The sequence below is a fragment of the Garra rufa genome, chromosome 2 (genome assembly GCF_049309525.1).
Source record: "Garra rufa chromosome 2, GarRuf1.0, whole genome shotgun sequence".
NCBI lineage: Eukaryota > Metazoa > Chordata > Actinopteri > Cypriniformes > Cyprinidae > Garra > Garra rufa.
Genome location: NC_133362.1, coordinates 39,917,699 through 39,945,233, shown reverse-complemented (window position 1 = coordinate 39,945,233; position 27,535 = coordinate 39,917,699). Strand labels below are relative to the sequence as shown.

The 27,535-nt window shown below is 40.9% G+C and overlaps 1 protein-coding gene across 1 annotated transcript in view; it reads right to left on the bottom strand.

The window, feature by feature from the left end:
* Positions 1 to 27,535, bottom strand: part of LOC141325949 (KH domain-containing RNA-binding protein QKI-like) — a 66,204-nt gene that overhangs the window by 36,402 nt on the left and 2,267 nt on the right. The window contains exon 2 of the mRNA XM_073834668.1: positions 9,506 to 9,714. Coding sequence (XP_073690769.1) covers positions 9,506 to 9,714 — 209 coding nt within the window. The remainder of the gene's footprint in view (positions 1 to 9,505; positions 9,715 to 27,535) is intronic.

Here is a 27,535-nt window from a genome sequence, read left to right as displayed (position 1 = left end):
TTGTGGTTTGGAAACACTTGTTAGTCCAATTAAAGTAGATTAGAAGCCAAAAAAAGATAAAAGCCAAGACTAGAGAAGCAGTCTTCTGTAAAATGATGAGCAAACAACAAAAGGATCGAATTGTATTGCTGTGGTATCGTGGAAAAAATTAATTTTAACCACTGGTTCTTCACATCATAATCTTTCGGCAAGGAAAACAAAACAAACAGTGCAGAATGCAGCGTCTTCTCGACATGATGTAAACACACTAACTAGCGGAAGTGTTTGTGGGCAGGTCAGACTGTTTGTGTTTTGCAGGCAGGTGGGAAATATACTAATATATATCTATATATAATATATATATAGAGACAATATCTTTATGTATGATGCACTTTTTTTGATTCACAACTTTGCAGATGGTTTACATTAAAGGATAGCTATGTTACAAACTGCAGAAAATACTTTTTCGAAAACCCATATGACCTGCTCTTTAAAGTAGTTAAAAGAAAATAGAGTTTAAATGCCAAGTTCTGTCAAGGAACTCTAGATGGCGCAGGCTGATGGGTCGTTAACTGATAAGATTCACAAAGTTAAACTACTTGGCACAAGATGATTGGTTCATGTTGCATACGCAGCCAATAAGCTTGCTGCTTTACAGTTAAATGTCTGGTTAGCAATCACTAGAGCATTTCGCAGAATGCTTTCAAAGTTACTCTGAAACCCTCCACCTCCCCAGCTCCACCTGTACAGATCTGCGGGTTATTATATATGCTATTTGTGCAGCAGCAGTATGTCTTCACAACCATAAAAGCTCCACAAACACTGAGTTTCATGGATGAGCTGGAAGTATCTCATCCCAAGAAGAAAGTGTGGACTAATCTGAGCTGTGCTGGGCAGAAGGAGGTTTGAGTACTTCAGCTCCTGCTGGCCCTTGCTGTTTACTTAACTTCCCCTCATCTTTAACACCACTGCCAGCACAGCTGGACAACCACATGGGACAAAAAGGGGAGGTGTATGTGTGTGCGTGTGTATGTGCATTGTGTGGTAGTAGTGCCTCCACACCCAATTTCAAATTTCGCTTTATCTTCAGCCCTGACAATTAGAGCTGCCTCTATCTGTCATGGCTCCAGGCTGGGAGCCACGGAGGGGCGGCTGACAGACAGGACTTTAATTAAAGTAGTCCCTTCAGCAATGACCATTTAGGCCTAGCTACTGCTAACACAGGGTGGGGAAACAGAGTTAGAGAATGTTGAGAGCTAACAGATAGCGGTGAGCACTTCACCTCACCACAGGTTTAGATGCTGCCTACCGGCTTACGTTCTAAATAAAGGCCTTTCTGAAATTAGCTTTCTCCAGGGTGTGCATGTAATTTGGTTCTAAAGTTGTGTGTCATAGTTCAGCTTAACATAGCTGGAAATATTCACAGTTAAGTGACACGCGACGCCTGTTTTTCCAATAATATGAATCATCTGTGACATGTAGGAAGTTAAGAGCTTTAGTGTGAGTACGAACATGCAAAAATGTTTTTAGAAACATCATGTAACTTGCATGTGCTAGCATTAAAGATTTCCCCCTCTCATGCAGACACAGGACTTCCTTCCTGGATATTAAATTAACCAGAACCTGGCTGCAGCTGACCAAATAGACAGACAGGTCCATATCAAGCAAGATGATGTTTAATTCTCTGTTCAAGTATGCAATGATAACCAACAGCTATTTTAGTGTCACTCCTAGAGATGCACCAAATGTTCGGCAACCAAAATTGCGAAAAGGCAATATTTATGACTTTTATTTATGCAATGGTGAAAAAAATGGGCAATATACATGGGGGAAACCACGAAAAACCGTGTTTGGTAATCGGCCTTCGGCCCAGTGTTTAATTTTATTCGGCTTCGGCCAAGAATTTTCATTTTGGTGCATCCCTAGTCACTCCCCAAGACCTTGAGAACAAATGCTCAATTCTTCAGCTATGAGCTCATATCCTGCACTCCTAGGCTACCACAACATGCAAAGTGTGAATCTATCACTTCAAACAACTAAATCTATGATCAAGTCAAATCAAGTCAGACTCAAATTACGTAGGGTCCCCATGAGCCAACAGCTTTGAGACGTCCAGAGCACAGTCCACTGTTTCACAGCTCTGATGCATCATTCTACAAAAAGCACACAAAAATGGAAGTTTAGCAGAATGTTGATGCCGTCAATTTCAATACAATGAAAGATGGTGACCAAAGGCCGTCAAGCTCCAAAAATAAAAAAGGCCAAAAACCACCACAACACCATTTATGCCTTCATTTTCTATGCTATATTTTAAGTCCTCTCAAGTCTCTAAAGTTCTAGTTGATGCTGTCAATTTCAATACAATGAAAGTCAATGGTGACCAAAGGCCGTCATGCTTCAAAAATAAAAAAAGACCAAAAACCAACACAATGCCATCCATTCCATCATCTTCTACGCTATATTTCAAGTCCTTTTAAGTCTCTAAAGTTCTGCCATCTTTTCACATTAACATATAGGATATTCAAACATTCATACAATTGGACTTTTCCTCACATAAAGCTATTTGTATGACTTTGAATAATGTTGAATAATTGAATAATATGTACAAGTTACCAGTGTTGGGCATGCTTCTTTAAAAAAGTAATTAGTTATAGTTACTAGCTGTTTCTCGCAAATAGTAACTGAGTTACATCATTATAAAAGTAACTAATTACCAGGGAAAGTAACTATTGTGTTACGTTTTTAAAAAATGTTCAAATAAGTCAAATAAATAGGATGTCCCCAATATTAAATATGTTAAATGAATGAAATGGACACTAAATAGAATAAATTATTATTATAAAAAATGTTACACTAATCTACACTATTTTAATGTTGCTGTGGGACAATGAGACACCTATCAAATTCAAAAACAATATTGTAAATATTATCAACCCTCTACAGACACCTTGGCAATAGAATTGCCATTGGCTAGTAATTTTTTTAGTGTACTCACCAGTTTAATATTAAATATTTAAAAAAATATATAGCCTAATGGCACAGTTTTTTAATATCTGAAAGTACACTTAGCATCAGTCAGTCAAGCATTATAATATGATATTTTGATAATTTAGCATTAAACTTTAGTAATTAGAAATTTAGTAATTAAAATAACCATGTATGAATGCAAATTTGTCATGTTGACTGAACATAGGACTGGTGGTGGTACTTAAGATATTGTTTGTCATTTAGTGTTTCTATAAAAAAATGGGAAAAAAATTGAAATAATACTGATAAGATAACAAAATTACTAAGAATTCTACTACTAATAACAATATAAAATGCACTAAGGATTAATGAGCTGCTGGGGTCATTAATATTAATCATGTTGTCTGCGTTTGCTCGAACTGATTTGCTAAAAATCAAAACTAGGGACGATAATAGGTGAGCGCCAGCCAATGAGATTGCCGTTTGCACATTAGGTCCGCCTACTACTGGAGAAACCGGCAGTTCTTAAAAGCTGAAGAATTCCGAAGGAACGCCGTTATTTTGACAGGAAAATACAATAAAGAATATCGTTTACATGTAGCGCTTCAATTCTGCATGGTATATAAGACACTCTCGCTCTGTATCTTTCTTTGTGAGACAAAGCGACGGCGTGTCGTGTGTCTTCACACTAGCATTTTATTGTCAGTAACGGTAACGGTGTTGTAACAGGGGAAACAGTATTTAGTTTGATAACGCCATTAGTAATGCAGTTATTCACTTCACTGCAAGTTACTATATATGGATTACACTTATGGTTCTTTTATGGGGTTTTTTTGGAGCTCGCCAGCCCCTAGTCACCATTCCCCTTCATTATATGGAAGATATCAGCATGTTGCCACTGGTAATACGTAAACGAGCTTTCCTTCCTGCTTATGAGAGACAGAGGAGCTCAGGGGAGTCTGGTGAGACCTTGCCTCAGTCAGCACAATCAGATGCAATAGTGAAGCGAAGCCTTTTATATATTTGTCACAAAGCCATTGATGATAATTGCTTTTGACTGTGTTAGCAGTATCCTGCTGGTCACTGGCTTCCTTTGTGCACTACACCAACTGCTGCCACTACTGCCAGTGCTGCTGATTATGATGATGAGAGCAACGGTGGTGATGTAGATAATGATGATTATTTAAAATAGATGACGTCAAGCTGACGTCTCCTGGTGTGCTGCTATAAAGTGGCTGCTAGCTTTCCCTAGAAGGTAGGGTGCCAATCCAGCAAGTGACCCCCTGATACCTGCGTTACATATATATTTAGTCAAAAAAGAGACATTTTCCACAAACACCAATGGTGCGCTGCTAGCTCCACCCACATGTGGAGAAGCAAAGCTTTCAGCTCAAATGCCACAAGATGCGATCAATCAGTATGCAAATTTCAGCAGGGATTATAAAGATCTTTACAGAAGTTGGAGCAGTCCACTAGTGGCTGTTATCTTAGCGCAAACAGAAAGGGAAAAAAAATCCCTCCCTCCATCTATTTGACAGAGAAAAGTCCCTGTAGGCAAACACAGAAGTGTTAATGGATTTTACCTTGGGATGTGGGAGGGTACTGTCAGACATCATACACTGCAGCAGCGGGGCTGGGATTGATAAGGAAGGGGCGGCCTCTCTGTGGGCCGTCTGGGAGTTAGCTGCCAGACGAGGGAATTGCTCTTAGATGAAGGATCAGGTTAAATGTTATGCTGTTGTCGCAGTAGTAGCTGTAGTCTGTGTCCACTCTGAGACCCAAAGTGTAGGTCCACTGATTGGGGAGGTGTGACTGTTCTCACTGAGCTTATTGAAGGTGTTGGCAGTTGCCATGACAGCCTACTGAAGCAATAACATATCATCTTTCCTCCGGTGGCCACATCATGTAATGGTCTTTCTGTAACATGACACGAAAATCTTCAATCTTCGCACTGTCAGTGGTCACGTTTTAAGACCAATATGGCTGACATAAAAATACGAAAACATAAATGGCTTAAAATAAAAACTCCAATCTAGTACTTTTGGTGACTAAAGTTTTGCCTTTATGAGATTTTTTTTTGTCTGTAGGTAAAGAATTTGTTCACTTCCAGTATAAACATTTACTCACGCCCATGTCATCCAAGATGTTCATGAAATTGAGGTTTTTGAGGAAAACATTCCATGATTTTTCTCCATGTATTGGACTTCAATGGGAGCCAACAGGTTGAAGGTCCAAATTGCAGCTTCAAAGGGCTCTACATGACCCCTGCCAAGGAATAAGGGTCTTCTATTTATCTATTAAAACGAATGGTCATTTTCTAAAAACAATAAAAATGTACTTTACTTTTTACTTTTTAACCACAAATGATTGTATTGCACTAGCTTGACCTCACAAATTACATAGTAAAGGTCTTGCGTGATGTAGGCGGAAGTACAGACCCAGTGTAAATAAAGCGAACATACAAAGAAAGTCAAACGTAATGTGTGAAGTTGTAGACGTGCATCACAGAGCTAGTGCAAGCGCATTTGTGGTTAAAAAGTATATACATTTTTATTGTTTTCAGAAAATGACTGATCATTTTGCTAGATAAGACCCTTTTTCCTCGACTGGGATCGTGTAGAGCCCTTTGAAGCTGCATTGAAACTGTAATTTGGACCTTAAACCCACTTATCCCCATTGAAGTCCACTATATGGAGAAAAATCCTGGAATGTTTTCCTTAAAAACCCTAATTTCTTTATGACTGCAGAAAGAAAGACATGAACATCTTGGATGACATGGGGGTGAACCAATACTTTAAGAGAGACAAAACAGTTGATGAAGCAGGAAGGGGAATGGGATCAAAACATGATCCAGGGTAAGGATCACCAACCTTGCTCCTGGAGAGCTACCATCCTGCAGAGTTCAGCTCCAACCTCAATCAAACACACCTGAACCAGCTAATCCAGGTGTTCATGGTTACTTGAAAACTACAGCCGGGTGTGTTGGATCAGGGTTGAAATTAAAGTCTGCAGGAAGGTAGTTGGAGACCCCTGACCAAGGCTGTGATTCAGTAGTTCTTGTATGTTAATGGTGGCCAATTTCAGTTCTGGAGAGCCACTCTCCTGCAAAGTTTCGCTCCAACCCAAATTAATCACATTTGAACAAGCTAATCAAGGTCTAAGGGTTACTAGAAAGCCACAGGCAGGTGTTTTTTTATCAAGGTTGGACCAAAACTCCAAGCAAACCGAAGTTGGCCATCTGTATTGTCTCTATTGTATCTGCCTACCAGCTCATTAATAAAGACATCAAGACATGAAAAAGAGATAAGAGAGATGTTCAAAATGAGTACTGTACACTCTTAAAAATAAAGGTTCCATAAAGAACCTTTAACATCTGAAGAACCTTTCTGTTTCTCAAAAGGTTCTTTGTGGCAAAAGAAGGTTCTTCAGATTATAAAAAGGTAAGAAAGAGATGGTTATTTAAAGAACCTTTGACTAAATGGTTCTTTGTGGAACCAAAAATGGTTCTTCGATGGCATCGCTATGAAGAAACTTTTAAAGCACCTTTATTTTTAAGAGTGACTCAAGGACAAGTGTTGAGAACCCTTACACTACACCACAGTTCTGACCAAAATACAAGAGTACAATTATAGGCCCACAGTCGTAACACTGCAAGGAAGCCACATCATAAGTAGCATTTATACCACAAAATGTGTAAAATGGGGTTTTATCAAGGTTGGAGCAAATCTCTTCAGGATTGTGGTTCTCCAGGACCAAAGTTGGCCATCCCTGTTGTATGTCATTAGCACATATACTACCCCAATACACCAGTGGTAAGCAACCTTGGTCCTGAAGTATGTTTCCCTAACCAAACTCACCTGAATCTACTTATTAACTTGTTAATAAAGACAACAAGACATAAAATGGCTGCAGATAAAACAGACCCCTGCTTAAAAAACAGCATATGAGCTGGTTTAAGCTGGTCCTGATTTGGTTATGAGCTGGTCCTGAGCAGAAGCTAGCTGCTTAGGACCAGCATAGACCAGCCCATAACCAGCTCAGGATCAGCTGCCATGCTTTGAAAACATACCTAACCAGCAACAGGGACATCCAAGATGAGTACTGTTATGGGTACTTTAGGATCAGAGATGAGAACAATTACACTACACCACAGTTCTGACCAAAATACAACAGTATAATTATAGACCCCACAGTCGTAACACTACAAGGAAGCCACATCATAGGCAGCATTTATACCACAAGCATTTGTAATGTGGCATTCATGCATGTACACAGGAAGCACAAGAGCAAGAAACAATCATACATATGCTTGAAAGCTGACAGGAGAGCAGGGCAAAATAAAGAAAAACAATAGGCTAGACTGGCCTATGTCTAGCACCAGTCTTCACCCCTGTTGTAAACTTTCATGCAAGGTCCAGTCCCATGGTTTGTGGGGAAGTATCCCACTCATAACTACAGTATTTTATCAGAAGCTATGGTAGATTGTGCACCACTGCAACACAGATGAAGTAAGCAGCATCTGTAAGCATCTGAATCCTCAGCACTTCATGAATGCCCCGCGGCTAACGAAATAATTGAGGGAGGACCCACTGGTCATGCAATAGTCATTAGCAGACTCTCAGAGCTTTGGAATCTGTCTACAACAGTTCATACCGTATAAACTAAAGACTGTGAGCTCAATGCACTTACTTCCTCATCAAATGACTTCACCTCATAAACCCTAAGACACCAGTGTTAGAAAACAACAGAATGTTGCCATAGCTCATTATTTGCTGTGTATTATCTATCCATGTCAGGTACATTAAATAAAACTCTATAGTGCTCAACTGCCTTCACAGTATTTTTATTTATGGAGATACTAGTCTCAGCCTCAACGTTGGCTGAACGTCTGATGCATATGGTACACTTAACACTTCAGGAATGTCGAAGTCGTCATCTGATTAGTTGAATTTGACCGGAATTCCGGGAGACGCGAGTGTCGCGTTTATTTTCGGTCCGCCGGGAAACAAAGCACAGACTGATTTACTCGGCGTTTTGCTAAAAGGTGCTTATGCAGATGCCATTGTTGTTATACACATTTGCGACGTTCGCGAACAAATTACTGACTTACTGCTTGTTCTCCCTCTTCTTCGTTATCTTTCAATGCTGGCTATTTCAATGACTTACTTGTTGCACACCAGTCTGTTGTTGTGGGGGCATTTCCATGCACCGAAACGTGACACTGAATGAAACAAACTGTCATTGGTTGTTTGACATGTCGATCAAACGGTCTTATGGGCGGGCCTTGGCCAATGAAAGCTGCCATAAATTCCAGACCTTCAGCCGTCAGTCTGAAGGTCTGGCTACGCGAGACTATGGAGATACTTTCTAAGATAGCATCCTACCCCTAACCCTAAGTACATCCATGATAACTCAAAACGTGGCTTAGCTAAACAGAGCTACAGTAGTGTCTATTCATGCATACTCCAAGTGGCTGACTGACAGCATTCGTAGCATTTAAAAAGCTTTAATTTTCCACCATACAGGCTGACTTGACCCTGTTCTTCCAACCATTTCATATAGAGTTAAATGACAATGATGCAACGGTTAGCTTAGGGAATGTTTCAAATGACTGATTACTCAACCACACCGGCCCTGCACAGCACTTCCCATTTGTCAGGAGAGCGTTTGGAGAATGTTTCACTTCCCACTCATCAAGTGACACCAAAAGGAAAGGAAATGAAAGAGGAAAATGTTTTAAGGCCACATGCAATCATAAATACACATGTTGTAATGTGCTGGGATTGTTTCTAATATAAGAACATTACTAATAAATAAATGTTACTAATACTATAACTGTTATAAAAACACATTATCTAACAAAATCCAGTCATTCTTTTACTATGGCAGATATTGCATCTTTATGTTAATAAAAAACAAAAACTTGTGCAACTTGTGCAATCAAAACCTGCAGATGTAATACTAAACAAAAGTCAATGTCATAGGTATAAATCATAGGTATTACTTTATAATAACAAAAAACAACAAACATTACTGTGTTATATAATGCTAAGTCACTAAAACAGCTTGTCTGATGGAAGCAGAAATCTGGATACTTGTTGCATGATGTAATAATAAAATGTCCTGTTACAATATGAATTATGTGAATTGAAACAGCAGCTGTCTGGAACATTTTTGTTTTGATGTCTAGTAAATTGCCACAAAGCAATCAGTGATAATTGGTTTTAAAGGCCAAGCGCTGATCATTATGTTATATTTGCACCTAGAGAGTTGAATATGATATAGTGCATTAAAAACTGCAAATTATGTCAGTATTTAAACATTGCAGTGAGACACTCACACAGCCTGTGAACAGAACCTGTACTGATGTTTGGAGGGGCCAATTTATTGTGTGAAAATGGTTTCAAACCTCAACAAAGCCCATGGCATATAACTTCAAAAGCCCACTTCCTGTCATTTTAACATTTAACATCAGAGAGCCTAAATAAGCATGATATGCTATATGCTATAGAGTGCAACTAGAAAGGACGTGTGTAAGCAGGAAAGCAGTGGCACTTACCGCAGGCACGAGTAGCTTGTTAACCTCCTCGACTGCACGCTTAAGCTTGATCTCAGCCCGGTTCTGGGCATCCTCCACCGTGATAAGCACATGGAGGTCTTCATTCAGATGCTCCCAGTTGGGTTTACCTCGGTTTTGTTCCTCCTGCATAGAGAGAATGAGAGAAAGAAAGGTTTTAGACGCACTGCTGCTATACAAGATATTGACTGCTACAAATAAAGGAGGTCTTTGCACAAAGAAAGATGACTTCAATAAATGGTAGATAGTCCATAGTGTATAGTTGGACATAAACCTTGACCCTTTGGCTACAACGTACATGTTTTAACAGAGTTCACCAGAAATATGATATATGTGTGTTTTGGTATGATGAGGTTCAAGAATGATGTTGGAACTTGTCTCAGCTCCCACTTTCGCTGTGGGGTTTGATACCTTGATAACACTAAAGTGCAACTGCAAATCTAATAAAAACACAGACTACAACAGAGAGGATGTGAAAGTAAAAAAAAACGGAGAAGCTGCCTCTTTGATCCGCAGTGTGCTACCAAAGCAGAAGTCAGGATGCCATGTATATGTCATCCTGTGAGACACAGCTCTATAAAAGAGACCTCGTAAAATTCATACAGTCTCAAGACAGGCGGTGACAAAAGCTTCACAGCTAGCAGAGAGCGGCAACAATGGCATGAGCAACAAATCAAAACTAGATCACTGCTGAAGTGAGTCATAACTCAGCAGCGCTTAAAGCTGATGTAAATTTATTCTGTTAATATGCTTTTAACTCAGCTTAATATACAGAGACAACTATAAGTTAGACATTTGTGTGTTCAAAAAATAAAAACCCTGTGAGGCACTTTCAAAACATTGCTTTGTTTGTTTAAGAATGTAGACCAGAAGCGGACAGCAACAGCAGCTCAACCAATGGAGTGAGTTTAGGGCGTGGCTATCTGTTTTGTCAGACCAATGGCAGACGAGAAGTGTTTGTGAAACCTGTTTGGAAACATTAGTAGGTCCAGTGTGAGACGCTAACACCCCAGCAACCGCATAGCAACTGGAAAGACCAAATACAACTCAGATTTTCTTGAGAAAATATTACATTTTTGCAGTTCTCTTTGGCGCAGCAAGTGGAGCAGAAATACAGGAGCTTTAAAAGCTAAATTATATGACAGGAAACCATGAAAACTTTGGATTAAAAAGCTTTGAAGCTTTGAAGCTGAGGGCAAACAGCTTAATTGATAGAAACCCAGAGCACATTAAGTTGAAGGGACTCGTTACACTTCGCCTACACCACCGCTTTTGTTTGTCTGCGTTTGGCTTGTTTTGCTGTTTTTCTCGTTTTCCTGAAGGATTTCCAAATGAAAAATCAAGATCTGATTTATGCAATAATCAGATATGCAAACACTGCTCGTTTTTTCTCCTCGTGACTGCAAATGGGAAATTGATGGCAATCAGCGTCGGAGTCTGTGTTCCCGCGTTCTGCCTGCTGATTTTCATTAAGGATCCATTGTTGCCCTTTTCGGCGTGAAGCGAGGAAGGGTGGAAACGGGTTGCGTATCGCCAAACACACGCAATATGATTTATCATTTAGGATGTCGGTGCTCAGGTGTCATGAGGTCACTTCCTTTTTTTCTCTGTTCGGCCCTTTGGTTTCGCTTGGCTGATTTACTTGGGTTTCCTTGGTTGTGACAAGTGCTAATAATTGATCTTCTGAGGCTGATTGTCACAGTGCAGCAACCCACCCACAGCTACGCTGTCAATAACACTCGAAGAAAGCCGGCCAGAGACCGCCAGGAGGGACCGGAGTAGAGGTGGTGTGTATATTCGTGTACGTGTCAGTCTGTCTGAGGGTAAGATACAGCTAAGACACTTGTTTTTCCTGCGGTCCAGGCAGGTTGTCTCGCATCAGGCCGCGGCTGTACCTTCTGCGGCCCCGCAGGGCGGCGAGTGACAGCCTGGTAGTCAAGGTGATGTGCCTTCAACGCTCAACGCAGGAAATATGTCCAACTGTGGGGCCCTCCGCTAGGCCTTTGTTTACACCTCTTTCCCCTCGCGCACTGTCTCTGAGCTGCCCGTGCCGTAGCCCAGCACTAGTGAAATCAATGTCCATAAATCCATTGTCCTGCTCTTTTGTAATCCTCACCGAGGCAATAATGCCGCTCTGAAGGAGCGCCGACCCCTTGGTGGAAAGCTCTGGGAACTAATATCACGACTCGGCTGGGGGAGTGTAATGAGACATGAGCTTGTTCCTCAACATACTCACTAATATATTTCACCACAGTGACCATGTTTACATACACGCCATTGTCTGATTAAGGTAAATATTCTGGTTCAGCCTTTAAATGGATAGTTGACACAAAAATGAAAATTAGTCTATTATTCACTCACCCTCCAGGCATCCTAGGTGTATAGGACTTTCTTCTTTCAGACAAATCCAATCAGAGTTATATTAAAAACTGTTCTTGCTCTCCAAAGCTTTATCATGGCAGTGGGCAAGTGTTTCTCTTCATCAGTCCAAAACAAGTCCAATAAAGTTCATCCATCCATAATAAAAAGTGCCTCACATGGCTCCGAGGGGTGAATAAAGGTCTCCTTTAGTGAATCGATGTGTTTTTGTAAGAAAAATATCCATATTTAAAACGTAATAATCACTTTATTCTAGCTTGCTTAAACTGTCATTCACAGAAGCTGTTTCGAGCGGATGACGTATGACGCTCAGAAGTGACGAACGCAAAAGCGCAATGGACAAAACAAAACAATGGTCACAAATCAGAAGTACAAAACGAGGATTTGTAAAGTAAAATGGCGGAGAATTTCAATATAGGCCGAGACGAGACTAAAGTAAAGAAACGTTGCTAGACCCGGCGCATTGATTCCAGGTTTTAAATGGATATTTTTCTTGCAAAAATGCATTGATTCGCTACAGGAAACCTTTATTAACCCCCTGGAGCCGTGTGAGTTTTTTAATATGGATGCATGCGCTTTATTGCACTTGTTTTGGACTGATGAAGAGAAACACTCACCCATTTCCATAATAAAGCTTTGAGAGAGCCAGAACATTTTTACATAAACAATTTTTAATATAACTCCGATTGAATTCGTCTGAAAGAAGGAAGTCATATACATCTAGAATGTCTGGAGGGTGAGTAAATAATAGGCTGATTTTCATTTTTGGGTGAACTAACCCTTAAAGTCATCATGAACTCAATCTGTGATGTTTTAATGCCATATTACCATATTGCCTTCTTTCTATTTTAGTCCACATGAGGAAAAATTTAAACGAAATGTCCCACTCGCACTTGACCATATAAGAGCGGTGAATAGCGACCAGCATCAAGTTAAAGAAAAAGCACACACAAGTATCACAGAATGGTCCCATGTGACACATATTTTATACTCAGAGTGTTTTGGGAGTGTATAATAGGGTTTGGTGAAAACAAACTGAAATTTGATGTATTATTTAACAGAAATCCTAACCTTGGCCGTCAGTTTCTGTGCATGGTTGCACACTCATGAGACTCTATTGGTGCAGAACACTCCGACTCACGCAGAAAAAGCACACAAGTGGCAAGGAATCAAGATTAATAAAACATGACATGACAGAAAGTCATACAACATTAGAACAACATGAGGGTGAGTAATTGATGAGTTCATTTTCATTTTTGGGTGACCTATCCCTTATAGTTGAGTTCGAATTAAGACAATTTTGTGGGTCAAAACTGTCCATTGCCAAAAGTTTGCCAATGTGTGAAGTCATTTTTAAACCAAGCACCTTTCTATTAGACAAAATTGTGAATTTGTTTGTCCACGTTGTCCAAACCAGTGCAAAATCTCAATGGGAAATCTTTCAAACTCACAAGACAATCTGAACTGAAATCCTATGATTGGATTTTACCCATGAAATTCCACCAAATAAAAGTATAAATGACTAGCTTTATTCCGAAAAGGTGGATTTGGAATATTCATGTATACATTTGATCAGCCTTACAAACAAACATCAAACAAACATAATCAGCATGCATGAAGCAGGGCATGTATGTTCTTTCCAGCTATTTGCTTGCTTTTGTGACTTATTTCAAATCAGTGTTAGTAGTACAGTGATTTACATCACAGTAGTTCACAGTAATTTAGTCAACTCATTAATTCTCATTCATGTCTCTGACAACAGCACACAAAAATGCAATGAATTGTAAAATGTAGGTCATAAGGCTCTCGCAGAGCTTTCAGCTGTCTGTATATTGATTTATGTTCCTTTCTTTAAAGGCTGAAATGTGTCATTTTAACGCTGAAACAAAATGTTAAAACATCCTCGCATTCCAGCTTAATGTGAAGCGACAGCTATAAGTAAACCATTTGCAGTTTGATTTCCATAAAAATGCAACACTGTGACTCATCATAACAGTGCTTTGTTTTGTCTAACATACTGTAGCAACGTTGGCTCAACCAATGGTGTGAGTTATCTAAACCAATTGCAGATGGGCAGGAAATCAAACCTTTTCTCATTCTGTTTGTTAATGCAAAAATAATGCAATTTAGCTTAATTTTTGTAAAAAGCTCAAAAATATTTCTTTCATAACTTTTTCACAAACATCTTGTAGCATTAAATATTACTTTTGTGTTTAGATGACAAAGAATCCAGACTAATATTAAAGAAGAAATAAAGAAATAGTTCACCCAAAAATAAAAATTAACCCATGATTTATTCACCCTTAAGCAATTCTAAGTGTGTATGACTTTCATCTTTCAGATGAATACAACTGGAGTTATATTAAAAAATGTCCTGCCTCTTCCAAGCTTTATAATGGCAGTGAATGGGTGTTGAGATTTTGAAGTCTAATAAAGTGCATCCATCCATCATAAAAAGTACCCCACATGGTGCCGGAGGGTTAATAAAGGCCTTTTTAAGCAAAAATATGTGTTTGTGTAAGGAAAATGTCCATATTTAAAACTTTAGAAACCTTAATCTGTAGCTTCCACTAACTGTCGTATAAAACATTCCACGATTTTATGATGGATCGAAGCACTTTATTGAACTTTAAAATCTTAACAGCCATTCACTGCCATTATAAATCTTGAAAGAGTCAAAGCATTTTTAAATATACTGTAACTCTGACTGTATTTGTCTGAAAAAAAAAAAAAATCATATACACCTAAAATGGCTTGAAGGTGAGTAAATCATAGTGTAATTTTCATTTTTTTGGCTGAACTATCCCTTTAACATAACAACAATATGAACAAATTCTGATATTCTGTTCAAAAACTTTTTATTGGTAGTGTAAAAGATCCATATTGGTACCTTAAAGGTACAAAAGTTTACCATTTAAAAAGGTACTGCCCCAGTGACAACTTTTGTACCTTTTTTTCTTACAATGAATGCTGTATATTTGAAAATGTACCATTCAATCTGAAATCAGATCAGTTCTGATCAGAAACCTTAAAAAATAACTTTTTACATATTTTAGCCATCCTAGGTGTATATGACTTTCTTTTTTCAGACAAAATATAATTGGAGTTACGTCGGCGCCGATAGCCTTGTGGGCAGCGCGCTGACATACAGGGCCGTTACGCTCCAGGCGTCCCGTATTCAAATCCCGACTTGAGGACCTTTCCCGATCCCGCCCCCCATCTCTCTTCCACTTTGCTTCCTGTCATGTCTGATCTGTCCTATCAAAATAAAGGCAAAAATGCCAATATATATATATAATTGGAGTTATATAAAAAAATGTCCTGCCTCTTCCAAGCTTTATAATGGCAGTGAATGGTTGTTGTGATTTTGAAGTCCAATAAAGTGCCAGAGGGTTAATAAAAGGCCTTCTGAAGCAAAACAATGTGTTTGTGTAAGAAAAATGTCCATATTTAAAACTTTAGAAACCTTAATCTGTAGCTTCCACTAACTGTCATATACTACTTTACGAGATTACAGTTTATAATGTTTTAAATATGGACATTTTTTCTAAAAGACACATTGATTTGCTTCAGAAGGCCTTTATTAACCCTCTGGAGTTGTATGGAGTACTTTTTATGATGGATAGATGTACTTTATTGAACTTCAAATCTCAACAGCCATTCACTGCCATTATAAATCTTGAAAGAGTCAAGGCATTTTTTAATTTAACTTTCCGATTATATTCGTCTGAAAGAAGAAATTCATATACACCTAGGATAGCTTGAAGGTGAGTAAATCATGGTGTAATTTTAATTTTTTTTGGCTGAACTGTCCCTTTAATGTTAAAATAACAACAAAATGAACACATTCTGATATTCTGTTTAAAAACTTTTGACTGGTAGTGTAAAGGATCCATATTGGTACCTTAAAGTTACATATTAGTACCTAAAAGGTACAAAAGTTTACCTTTTGAGAAGGTACTGCCCCAGTGACAACTTTTGTACCTTTTTTCTTACAATGAATGCTGTATAATTGAAAATGTACCATTCAATCTGAAATTAGATCAGTTCTGATAAGAAACCTTAAAAAATAACTTTTAAGATAATTTAGATATTTAGATATTTAGCCATCCTAGGTGTATATGACTTTCTTTTTTCAGACAAATACAATTGGAGTTATGTTAAAAAAAAATGTCCTGCCTCTTCCAAGCTTTATAATGCCAGTAAATGGGTGTTGAGATTTTGAAGTCCAATAAAGTGCATCCATCCATCATAAAAAGTACTCCACGTGGTGCCAGAGGGTTAACAAAGGCCTTCTGAAGCAAAACAATGTGTTTGTGTAAGAAAAATGTCCATATTTAACACTTTAGAAACCTTAATCTGTAGCTTCCACTAACAGTCATATACAAATGCATGAGATTACAGTTTATAAAGTTTTAAATATTGACATTTTCCCTAAAATAAACTCATTGATTTGCTTTAGAAGGCCTTTATTAACCCCCTGGAATTGTGTGGAGTGCTTTTTATGATGGATGGATGTACTTTATTGAACTTCAAAATCTCAACAGCCATTCACTGCTATTATAAATCTTGAAAGAGTCAAGGCATTTTTAAAATAACTCTGATTGTATTCGTCTGAAAGAAGAAATTCATATACACCTAAGATGTCTTGAAGGTGAGTAAATCATGGTGTAATTTTCATTTTTTGTCTGAGCTATCCCTTTAACATTAACATAACAACACTATGAACAAATTTAGCTATTTAATGTGCATGTAAACATGGTCACAGTGGAGTAACATTGCATGGTTCAGAGCAGGCTCATGTTTTGATGATGCAATGATTTGGGTCAACCATGTTGATGACTAGAACCACTGAAAAATTGCTGCAGGACAGACACATCTGATTTCATTTTCTTGTTTGTACAATATATACATTTCAAATCTTAGGAAAAACTCCAGCAAGCAGCAGACTCAGAGAGAATACCAAACACCAGTCTGACTCTCTCTCGGGATAGATTTAGAAAACGACAGAGGGCTTTGCCCTCAAATCCAGACGATTTGGTGGTTGTGTAAAAGCGAAGTTACATCAAAGCATCTTGTTAGAGGATTTTAAAGAACAAAGGAAAAAAGGTTCACATGCTTTGTTAGAGATGTTTCATCAGGTTTTCTGCCAGACAAACATATAGGTCAACATTTCTGTTCTCAGTTGTGTTTTCACATCAGTATTTGGAAGTTGGGATGAAAGCAATATGTCAAAGTATTTTCCATTTCAGTAATTGCTATTGATCAGTATACTGCATGGGAACCTGTAGATGCAATGCTGCGAATATTAAAAAGAGAGCTAGTTTATGTGATATATTTAAATTTAATTACACCAAAAATGTACAATTACTTTAACACTTTTAAGTGTCCCAGTTTATCAGAATTCACCCTGTAGTATGTTTTATTTTACTTTTGACCTTTGTACCTACACTACCAGTCAAAAGTATTTGAACAGTAAGATTTTTAATTTTTTCTCTTTTGCTCACCAAACCTGCATTTATTTGATCCAAAATACAGCAAAAACAGTACAATTTTGAAATATTTTTACTTTTCAAAATTACTGTTTTCTATTTGAATATATTTTAAAATGTAATTTATTCCTGTGATTTCAAAACTGAATTTTAGCATCATTACTCCAGCCACATGGTCCTTCAGAAATCATTCTAATGTTCTGATTTGCTGCTCAAAAACATTTATTATTTTTACTATTATGTTGAAAACAGCTGAGTAGAATTCTTTCAGGTTTCTGTGATGAATAGAACGTTTAGAAGAACAGCATTTATCTAAAATAGAACTTTTGATTAATTAAAAGCATTTTGAAGCATCCTTGCTAAATAAAAATATTAATTTCTATAATTTTACTGATTTTACTATAATTATACTAACTCCAAGCCTTTGAATGGTATAGTCTACAATGTTACAAAAGCTTTTTATTTCAGATAAATACTGATCTTTGGATCTTTCTATTCATCAAAGAATCCTGAAAAAAAAGTAGTGTTTTAAATATTGATAATAAACGTTTCTTGAACAGCAAAACAGCATATTAGAATGATTTCTGAAGAATCATGTGACACTGAAAACGTCTAGGTTACGAAGGTAACCCTCGTTCCCCGAAGGAGGGAACGGAGACGTTACATTGGGATCTCGCTTGAGAGACCGATCACCTCTGAGCCTTATTAAAAAGGCCAATTGAAAATTGGCGAGTGGACGTGCGCGCCGGCCACGCCCCCGTACATACGGGTATATAAGATGGCTGCGCGCACCACTCAGTCAGGCTTTTGCTGAAGAGCCGGGAGAGCCCAGCGTCAGCGCGACGCCAGGGGCGTGGCAGGGGAATGTAACGTCTCCGTTCCCTCCTTCGGGGAACGAGGGTTACCTTCGTAACCTAGACGTTACCCCTTCAGTCGAATCACTTCGACGTTACATTGGGAACTTAGACCCATGGAAAAGGCCACGACCCTGACGCCGCGTTACGCACAACGCCACGTGCCGGCAGGTCTTCCCAGACGTGTCCGCAGGCGGTCATTGAACGTAACCTTCCCAACGCCCCGAGGCCCCTTTTTTTAAGGGGGGCCTGCAGGGATGCCAGTTGTACTGAAGCATGGGTTGGGGGGGCGGAGCACATGGAATTTGTGCATGTGGAAATGAGAATAATTCAATATATCCATAAAGCTTCTTACGGATACACGAGGGAAACAGCGGTCTCCTCCGCTGGAAAATATTGGAAAGTATAGCCACAACCTGCGGGGCGAAGGAGACCCAGGCAGGATCACAGCCAAGGACTACTCAGCATCTAGCCCTCACTGCGGGGCATGGAGGACCCAGGGTTCACTGGAGGGAACATTCTGGCAGATAGCGCACGGATCCACGTGGGAATGGCGCAGCAAGCCGACACCAGCCGTCCTCCCGCTCGCCTGAAGTCTTGTGTTAAGACACGGGAGGATACGGCCTCTGCGCAGAGGTTGTAGAACCTAGCGAAGGTATTAGGTGTCGCCCAGCCCGCAGCTCTACAGCTCTGCTAGTGAGGCGCCATGAGCCAACGCATAGGAAGAAGCAGCACTCTTAATGGAGTGGGCATGAACACCTAAGGGGCATGGCTCTCCCTGATATAGATAAGAGAGGGAGATGGCATCTACCACCCAATGAGCCACCTCAGTTTGGGGACAGCATTCCCTTTCTGCTGAACCCCAAGCAGATAAGCTGCTCGGTGTGCCTGGAGTGCCGAGTGATTTCATTTTCACATAGACACAACCTCGCAAGGCTGGGTCTGCCTCCTCCAGGGCAGAGCTTGCAGGTTCACCACCTGATTGCGGAAAAGCGTGGTGGGGAACCTTGGGCACAATAGCCGGGCCGGGGTCTCAGGTAGTAACGTGAGAGTCACCGGGCCCGAATTTCTTGACACACTTTGCTGGCAAGGAAAGCTTGTAGGTCTCCAACCCTCTTAATAGGAGCCAGGGCAGTCAGGAGCGCCGTCTTCATGACAGGACTTGACTGAGGCCCACTGAGCACCTCTGGGGAACCTTAGTTTGTTTAATGGAAGCCAGGGCAGTCAGGAGCATTTTTCTTGCTCGACTGAGGCCTGAGGCTCCAAAGGAGCGCCCCGCGGCCTGAGAAGGCGACGGGGAAGCTTCCCTACAGAGAAAGTTTGTAGGTCTCCAACCCTCTTGATGGAAGCCAGGGCAATCAGGAGCGCTGTCTAAATGACAGGAATTCTAGCTCGACTGAGGCCAGTGGCTCAAATGGAGCGCCCCGCGGCCCTGAAGGGCGACGGGGGGGGGTCCCAAGAGGGTATGAGGTGCGGTCTGGGCACCTCTGAGGGACCTCACGACCAGTGGGTGCTTACCTACTTTGCTTCATCTACTGCATGTGATATGCGGCTAAGCGGCGGCATATATTCCGAGAGTCGAGGGGACAGCCTGCGCTCCAACTCTCCTGCAGGAAAGGAAGCACTACTGCAATCGTGTATCTCTGTGCCTCTCAGCGAGAGGAATGCCAGCAAATAGACCTCATCTCCGTGCGTAAGCCTGCCTTTGTCAAGGGAGCTCAGTACCGAGTGATAGTTTGTATCACGGCCTGTGAAAGGCCGGAGAGATCTACGGTGTCAACCCGTGCCCTTACAGGGAGGGACTGCCGCAAGGGGATGGTTACTAAGACCTAAGTCCGGGTGGGCCATCCTTGTAGCGCAACCTACAGACTTACTCCTCGTCCTCCCTGGACTCGCACAGAATCTGCGCAAGGAGGCTCACTGGGGAAGGGAGTACTTGGGCCCCGGAGGTCAGCTATGTGCCAGTGTTACTCTGGCAATGGGAGGAATCGGGAGGGCGAGCGGATGTGGCTGGGCCTGCCGATATAACTCCAATTAGCTGCGTCACGGGGTGGAGTCGCCATTCTGCAGGTGGGTGGACTGCCGTGGGAACCGGCCGGCTGCACGGTTGAGTTTCCCTGCTTCAAATGAATGGCAAGTAGCAAAATCTGCTACGTTGGACTCCATGGGAGCAGATGGGAGGAGCTGTAAGCCTCTGTTGTACATGGCAACCCAACCCGTGGTAAGCCACGGGCTGACTTGTCGGCAATACTGCGGGAAAACGCCAGTCCGGAGAGAGCCGAGATGCCATGCCCATCATGGGACTCGATCGTGCTGCAGCGGTCTCACATGAAACAGTTTAGCGGCAAGCGGCTAGAGCTGTCATGTGCCCCAGGAGCCTCTGATTTTGAGAGGACCGCTGTATTGTGCCTGATTAGCTCAGGGACTACAGCACTGACTGCGCGCTCTTGGTAGCAAGGCGGGCCGTCTTGTGGACCGAGTCGGGCTCCCGACCGAGGAAAGGGATTCCCTCGGTTGGCCTGAAGGACCAGATGGCGGGGGTGCCGAAGCACCAGGTCCCTGTATTCGCACAACAGAACTCACGAGTGGGCTGGTAAAGCACCAGTCGAAGAGACGGTTGAAGATGCGAATTCCTGTCTGCCGAAGAGGGGACAGGGGAGCTCCCATGGCCTAAAGAAGGCAGGAAGGAGGGGGACTAGCCAAATGGAAGCACCTCACGCTGAGCGCTCGATCTCCGGGGCAGACCGCAGAAGGGGTGTGTGCCGGGGAAAGATCGAGACGCGACAGCGGGTGCCCTTCAGGCAGATGGCTGCGACCCAGCCCTGGAGACGGAAACATACTTGTATGTGCGTCGTCGTGAGCATGTGTGCCGACAGCCTAAGAAGGGATCGGAACAGAGCTCCATCCAGGGCGGATGTTAACCCACCACTCTAACTGGACACGTGAAGTCGGGACTCTTATCAAACCCCGACCTCGTCCCGGCTGGAGAGACAGGCTGGATCGCGTCCTTCCCCAGTAGGAACGTGACCTCCGCAGGCAGAACAGAGGCATGCCTGTTTCCGAATAAAGAATGTAAGGGGTACCTGTGAGTCTGGGCGGACGCCTGGAGCCGGGCCGTACCGTCCGTATCAACCAGTGTAGTGGTATCAAGGGAACGTTGACCGACGTGACCGTGGTGGGGCAGCCTGGGGAAAGACAGGGAAGGAGACAAAACCCAGAAGGTTAAACGTCCTGGAGAAGTGTCTAACTGCACTAAGCAGTGCTTACCTACTTCCCTGGTTCCCGCGCTGGCGACATCCGGTCCCGAGTCTGGTTCCGAGGAGTGGAAGTGCTGCTCAGGAAGGAAACTCGGGGCCGGGGCCCCAGAGGTGAGAAAGTCGGGTCTTTCTGAGATTTCAAATGACCGGCTAAGTCCCGCTTCCAGCGGGAGTGCCGACAGAGTAGCTCTCTCCACCTCCGGGGTGCTCGCATCAGGGACGCTTCGAAGCTCGCCTGCGAGGGTCTTCCCTCGCAGGACCCTGAGAGGCGAGCGGCGTCCCTCTCCCACGGGCAGCTCGACGTCGGCTGCGAGCCTGGATCGTGTGGCTCAGCAGGGGACGGAGCTGCAGGGGGACGCCCTCGGCGACGGGCAGGCGGAGGCGGGGGCCCAGGCGGCGGAATGGTAACTTCGCGGCGGGGCAGGATATGTTGGATGGCCTCCGTCTGCCTCTGGACCGTTGGAGCGCCAGAGGAGACGCCCAGCCCGAATGACGGGGAGGCGTACTGCTCTGGCATCTCGACGGGGTATGCTGATGGGCGGAGGATCGCAGGCTTTTGAGGGCCGGCGATACGTTCGACGCCGCTGAGCAAAAACCCTTCACGGTATCGCCGAATAGGCCGCTCTGGGGGATGGGAGAGTCGAGAAAGCGAACTTTGTCGGCCTCTGCCATCTGGCCAGAGTCAGCCATAGGTGGCGTTCCTGGACCACGCAGGTGGACATCACCTGACCAAGGGGACGCGCCGCGACCTTAGTGGCCCGAAGGGCGAAGTCAGTGGCGGCACGGAGTTCTTCAAATACCCCCTGGTCAGGACCACTCTCGTGCAGGCCTTTAAGTGCCTGCGCCTGGTACACTTGCAGTGTTGCCATGGCATGCAGGGTGGGGCAGCGTGTCGGGGGGCGCAGAAAAGGCCCAGCCGATGAGGGCGGAAGAAAATTCACATGCCCTGGAAGGGAGACGCGGAGGGCCCCACCAGGCGGCCGCGCCCGCGGGCAAAGGTGCACCGCGACAGCTATTTTAAATAGTAAAATATTTTAAAATATATACTGTTTTTGGTGTACTTTGGATCAAATAAATGCAGACTTGGTGAGCAGAAAAGACATAAAAAAAATCTTACTGTTCAAAAACTTTTGACTAGTAGTGTGCTTATAATATGACCCATTAAACTTAGACATAAATCCACTGGTAACTCCGAGCACTGAATATAACAGGGATATTTACATAAAGACAATGTGTTTAAACTACTATTATGGTTATGCATTAACAATCACTTTAATATGTATGCAAAATGCAAGAAGAAAATCCAGAAATAAAATACTGTCACACAGGCGCACGCACATACGCGCGTATCTGTTTAGTGAGGTTGCGAGAGGATGAATCTGAAGTGATTGTGACAGCTCTAATAACAGTAATTGCCAGCGGGCCCAACACTGCAGCTGAGTCTCTCTGACAGGCCCAGTCAGAACAAAGATGACGGCAACTACATCAGCAAGACAACATGCTCCATATTAACTTTGTATATCAGCGGCAGAGTCCCTACGTGCCCAGGGCTGATCTACAATTTATTTAGTGCACGCTACTTTTTCGTTAAATCCCATGCTGTTGTTTTGAAGGATGAAATTTGGATTTTTTTTAAACTAATCAGTATTGATTAAAATCTATTTGGATATATTTCAGTTAATATTGGATTTTTGATGCTTACACTTGAATGACATTTGTTGTCATCAAAGTTAATTTTTAAAAACACTATTTAATAATACTGTTAAATGTAACCTTTAGAAAATCTAAAAATTAATATCAATATTTAATTTCTGTATTTCATATTGTGATGCCTAAATTAATTTCCATTCCTTGTGATTGATTTTAGATGTTAATGTTTTATTAATGTATTGTTAATGTTAATGTTAATGTATTTGAAAAAATACTATTTTGCAGAACTTTATATAATTATTTTTTAAATATTTAGATTTTATGTTGTTCTGTAATGAACAAGAAACTCCTCGTAACTAGTAACTCTCATCTGGAAACTACGAATGTGTATGTGTTTACACATCTGCTTTACAGTAGGATAGTGTTGAATGTTTGAAATGGATACAGTACATCAGTAAATGAAAAGTGCTGGATAGATGCTCAGAGCGTTAAAACACTTGCCTTGAGTTGTGTTAGAAACTTCAGCGCTCTTGTTGCCACTTGTCTCTTTCCTTTACATCAAAGTTGTGCTTAAGGCGAAGGTGAGACAGAGAAAGACTAACTAAATTATATTTAAAGGCCATCCACAATGTGACATAATGGTTTAACAGCGGAAAGCGCTCATGGTATCTCATGAGATTAAGCTGTTGAAAGCTGCTGTTGCAACAACAAGTGTGAGTCCATGAACCGCAGGAGCAGTCAGAGAGAAAATCGCCTCCTCACAAATAATAATGACACTAATAGACATTAACTGCCTGTGGAATTGCAGCTCTGCTACACCTGGAGAAAAATATTCAATGACAAAAATATCAGAAGAATGCATACAGTCATGAACATTTCACTAGAGACTATCCTCAGCTTCGACGTGAATCAAAAGTGTTCACGCTTTTGAGAGCTCTCAAAAAGCAGCTGAGCACTGGTAAAACTTACTATTATGAAATACTTAATGAAAATTAATTTGTTGCTCAGAAAAGGAAAATGTTTAATTAGAATTCACTGGAGAGAAAAATGCTTTCGCCTTCAGAAATGTGTAGTAACTCCTTTCCTTAACCAGCTGCGTTATTTGAGATATCACATCTGTAACACAAAATAGTGAGACATATTACATGCTGAAGTTTAACACTTAGGGGATTCGCAGATTTTCATGAAAGACATGAGTTCTGCTCCTGTGGAGGATGCTGATTCCATGTGGACCGACTTATTGGCTTATTCTACCTTTACGCAATTGATTAGATTATTCCTGTCTCGGGCAAACATCCTCGTCCCTCGTGTCATGTTTCATCCACACACACATAAACATAGCTTAAGTGAAACTAACAACAGGCAAAATGAGTATTTTTCAACCCAGGGCCATGAAAATACATGCCTCTATATGCATTTCTGCAAAACCATAATTATGTACCTTAAGCCCGGGACACACCAACCCGACGCCAACCAACTAGAGCCGACGAAAGCTGCGTCTGTGGGCGTCTGGGCAATTAAACTGAGCTCGAACACACCGAACTGACGACACCCGACTACAAACTAGAAGGTGCTTTCCGCGCATGGTTGAGGAGATATACCGTTGCGCACCTGCAGATGGCAGTATTGTATATAGAATTGTGTGAATTGCGAAATGATGACACCGAGCCGGTTCCCTCTTGACTCCTTCCTTTGCTTGTTACGTCACTTCACGTTCAAGTCCTCCACACGCTCTGAACAGCCAATCAGAGCGCTCTCTTTCCCAGACGGCCCCGACAAGCCCGATGCTGTTTCAACATAAAGTACATAAAGCCAATCGTCGGCTTGGTGTGTTCCGGACTTTACTGTACGTTTCGAGGCAGTTTCAAAGTAAAATGTCTAGAGAGTGGCGCAAAAATAATTTTTTTATTACGTTGCCCGTATCGGGAGAGCTACAGAGCAAACCTACTGAATTAGACAATTCATGTATATGAAGCTGTATATGTGACGACAGCGTTCAAAAGTATCAGTTTTCAAATAGCGCAGGATTTTAAAATTGTTTTGAAGTAACTGTATGAAAACTGGGCTTTATTAATCAAAACTTTTTACCTGTAAATTTTGTCTTTATTCACATAATTTTGACTTTATTGTCTAAATATTTTTATTTTATTCTTGTAATTTTGACTTTATTCTTAATATATTTCACCTTTATTATTGAAACATTTTGACTTCATTCTCGAAACACTTTATTCTTGTAATTTTGACTTTATTCTCCAAACACTTCGACTTCATTCTCATAATTTTGACTTTATTACAATAAAAGCAAAAATGGCAAAAATAAATCGAAGTGATTCGAGAATGTAATTTCGACTTTATTCTCAAAATGTTTTGCCTTTATTCTCGTAATTTCAACTTTATTCTCAAAACATTTAGACTTAATTATTGTAATTTTGAATGTTGTTTATAAATTTATTGTCTAAATATTTTGACTTTATTCTCGTAATTTCAACTTTACTTGCAAAATATTTTCACTTTATTCTCGAAACATTTCGACTTGATTCTCAAAATACTTCGACTTTATTCTCATAATTTTGACTTTATTACAATAAAAGCAAAAATGGCAAAAATAAATCGAAGTTATTCGAGAATGTAATTTCGACTTTATTCTCAAAATATTTTGACTTTATTCTTGTAATTTCAACTTTATTGTCTAAATATTTCGACTTTATTCTCGTAATTTCGACTTTATTCTCAAAATATTTTGCCTTTATTCTCGTAATTTCAACTTTAATTGCAAAATATTTCAACTTTATTCTCAAAACATTTCGTCTTAATTATTGTAATTTTGACTTGATACTTTAAACATTTTGACTTTATTCTCATAATTTTGACTATTGTTTATAACTTTATTGTTTAAATATTTTGACTTTATTCTCGTAATTTTTACTTTACTTGCAAAATATTTTGACTTTATTCTCAAAACATTTTGACTTAATTCTCGAAATACTTCAACTTTATTTGTGTAATTTTGACTTTATTCTTGAAACATTTAAATTTTATTCTCGTAATTTTGACTTTATTTCTTAAACATTTAGATATTATCATAATTTTGACTTTATTCTCTAAACATTTAGAGTTTATTATCATAATTTTGACTTTATTGTTAGAATATTTCAATCTGTTGTCTATATATTTAAACTTTATTCTCATAATTTCGACTTTATTCTCAAAATATTTTGCTTTTATTTGAACTTTATATAGGAACTTTATTTGCAAAATATTTCAACTTTATCGTCTAAATATATCTACGTCATTCTCGTAATTTCGACTTCATTTGCATGCGCAATAGGCTAGACTATACTCTCAAAATATTGTAACTTTAATCTCGTAATTGCTACAAATTCATTCGCGTAATTCTAACTTTATTCTGACATTATTTTGACCTTATTCTCAAAACATTTCAACTTTATTCATGTATACTTTGTTTTTTTAGGTGGCATTAAAACACCATTGTAGTAAAACATTCTTGCTGAATAAAAGTATACATTTCTTTAAAAAAAACAAATCTTACTGACTGCAAACCCTAAAATTAAAAAAGTCAAAATTAACATTTACCAAAATTAATAAATGCTGTAGAAGTATTGTTCATGTTGATTAAGTAACTGCATTAAGCAACGCTAACATATCGTCCATGGCATGTTCCCCTTTAGATGCGTGTGAATGACAGATGCAAGGTAGGAGGTGAAAAGATCATGAGAAACAAAGGACACAAGCATGAGATTTTCCACTATCTACCAAAGCAGCTTGAGACTCGCAGAGCAAAGACAGCAGAACCTTTAAACACACATGCGAATGTTTGCACAAGAGTTTCAATTGACCCCGTCAACGTCGAACGGGTCGTACTATCAGAAAGGGGCCGTCGGAGGTGCACGCACGCGCACGCAGCTGAGATCCGATACACGGACGACCAGCTGCGCTCTGACAGGATGCAGAGCCGATCCAGATGTGCATGAAACGCTGAAGATGACAACAGTGCTTTTCACAGAGCACTTGTTTTATTTTCCTCTGGATCCTCCTCGCGGTCACCCGGGATGGGCTCGGATAACTATCCGCTTCCAGCACTTGTCCAAATATGGGTCCTGCCCAACTAATGGAAACACAAATGCGCCTCCAGATCAGATACATATGTGTGTGATCGTGCACATCTGTGTCGTAGTGCAGGCGTAGTGTTTTTTTCTCCCAGAAATGGCAATAATCCCAATGATAATAAACTGCGTGTTTGCGTTCATGTAAACGTGTGTTTGCTCAAGTGTTAACGATGGACAGTGAATGTGACCCCGTGCTTCCAGACCGTCCCGTGACCCCCACCGGCCCTGCGTCGTTAGCCCAGCATGTCGTACG